The sequence below is a fragment of the Chiloscyllium plagiosum genome, chromosome 46 (genome assembly GCF_004010195.1).
Source record: "Chiloscyllium plagiosum isolate BGI_BamShark_2017 chromosome 46, ASM401019v2, whole genome shotgun sequence".
NCBI classification, from domain to species: Eukaryota; Metazoa; Chordata; class Chondrichthyes; order Orectolobiformes; family Hemiscylliidae; genus Chiloscyllium; species Chiloscyllium plagiosum.
Window position 1 is genome coordinate 7,085,039 of NC_057755.1, and position 1,931 is coordinate 7,086,969.

Consider the following 1,931-nt stretch of genomic DNA (forward strand, 5'->3'; position numbering starts at 1 on the left):
CTATATCTTTATTACATTCTGACTTACGTTGACTGTTGGATTTGACGCTTGTTAAAACTTGCTAAGCATGGGAGAATAAAATGCGATTTTACACAACTAATTTCGATTAAATTTCTTATGGTTTTGAACACTTCAACAAACAGCAGTGGGTGCTAGATCACCTGTTAGTTTTAAATCTGAGGTAGATAATATTTTGTTAACCGAAGATATTAAGGGATACAGGCCAGCAGCATTTGCCCATTGATATTAGCACTATTACCCAGAGAGCCCAGTGGTGTTCTGGCAGCCCAGGTTCAAATCACACCATGATAAGATTAGAATTCAATAAAAATTCTGGAATTATGAGTCTGATGATTATCACGATATCACCATCTGGGGGAAAAAAAAACAAGAAACACTTGGCTCTCTAACGTCCTTTCGCGAAGGAAATCTGGCATTCTCACCTGGTCTGGTCGACATGTGACTCCAGACCCATAGCAGTGTGATTGACTCTGAACTGCCCGGGGATCAATAAATGCTGACCTAACCGGTGATACAAACATCCTATGAGTACATTTTATAAAATCTATAATGCTATATCACAGATAAGCATTGAGTGCCAGAAGATGTTCGAGGGGCTGAATATCCTCCTCTTGTCCCTTTGACCCTAATGTCGAGACATGAACCAAGTCTTGAAAAGCTAACACATATCAGATTTAACTTCACGAATACGTTGTATTGTAAACGACATAAATTAAAGTGGACACAGAACATTTTTAGCTCAGAAACCCGAGAGTCAAACTGTTGTTATAATGTAGTCATCCTGACGGACGGGGGCACACAGTGAGTACCGAGTGGGCTTGGAGACATGACCTTGCTGGTTGACAGACTGTGCCAATAAGACGGATGGTGAGCTCAAGGCAGGTCTGTTCCCGCTCAGTCTGAGGGAATCTGCCACATTTTCAGCACAAAAATCATGTCAGGATTGCTGAAGGATCGGCCCAGTTCAAACTCTTCAGAGAATTTATGTCTCTCCGTCAATGAGAACATTCTCAGAGAATGCCACTTGCTTTACACGGACTCAAGTCAGGGTAAGATAACGTGGCGGGGGTGGGGTTTTGGGAAAATAGTGAAGTTGTAAATATTTTCGAATCAATCTGTTCAGAAATGGTATTTCACTCTCTGAAGCAGGACTCCCATTTAGGGACAATAGCCACTTCATCACAGGAGGACCCCCACCCCCATCACCCCCGCAGAGTGAAAGATATTTTTAACGTGCTTCCAGTGTGCAGCTGAGTTCCTCGTTGCCGTGTTTGAAAGGCAGCAGCTGGCACAGTTATTTCAGTGTTTGTGAGTCATTCGGTTCTCAAGTATCATGAATCTTGAATTAGCTGCAGCTGAACTCTGTAATGCAGCATTCAACAGGACTTTTGTAGAACTATCACTGAGATCAGTGGAGTAATGTCACACACATACACAATCTCAGATTTTCTCTCATACACTCTCTCTCACAAACGCGCACACAGGCACTCATACTCGCTCACTCATTAACTCAGTCTCACGTACAATACAAACACATGCATTCTTACAATTTTCAGTAATTTTCACAGTCGCACACATTGACTCACGAACTGACCAACTCACTAATTCCTGATGCAGGGCTCCTGCCCGAACATCGATTCTCCTGCTCCCCGGATTCTGCAGGACCTGCTGTGATTTTCCAGCACCACTCACTCTCGACTACTCACGTATTCACTGATTCACACGCACTCACTCACTCACTCACTCGCGCGCACTCACATAAAGTCATTCACAGACACAAAGAATTACACACCCACATCCAAATAATTTCACACATACTCGAGAATCAAACAGTCAAACACACATAGGCTCTGTCTCACAGACACCCCCCCCCCCCCACACCCCTGCACATACAGGAATCACTCCAACAA

General features: G+C 43.6%; 1 protein-coding gene across 2 annotated transcripts in view; it reads left to right on the forward strand.

Moving 5' to 3' along the window:
- Positions 1 to 790: 790 nt before the first annotated feature.
- Positions 791 to 1,931, forward strand: part of LOC122544134 — a 33,895-nt gene continuing 32,754 nt past the window's right edge. Inside the window, exon 1 of one of the 2 annotated variants that reach the window (XM_043683173.1) lies at positions 791 to 1,070. In XM_043683173.1, the coding sequence (XP_043539108.1) occupies positions 956 to 1,070 (115 nt within the window). In that variant the 5' untranslated portion in view covers positions 791 to 955. The remainder of the gene's footprint in view (positions 1,071 to 1,931) is intronic. The other variant, XM_043683174.1, reaches the window with a different exon arrangement.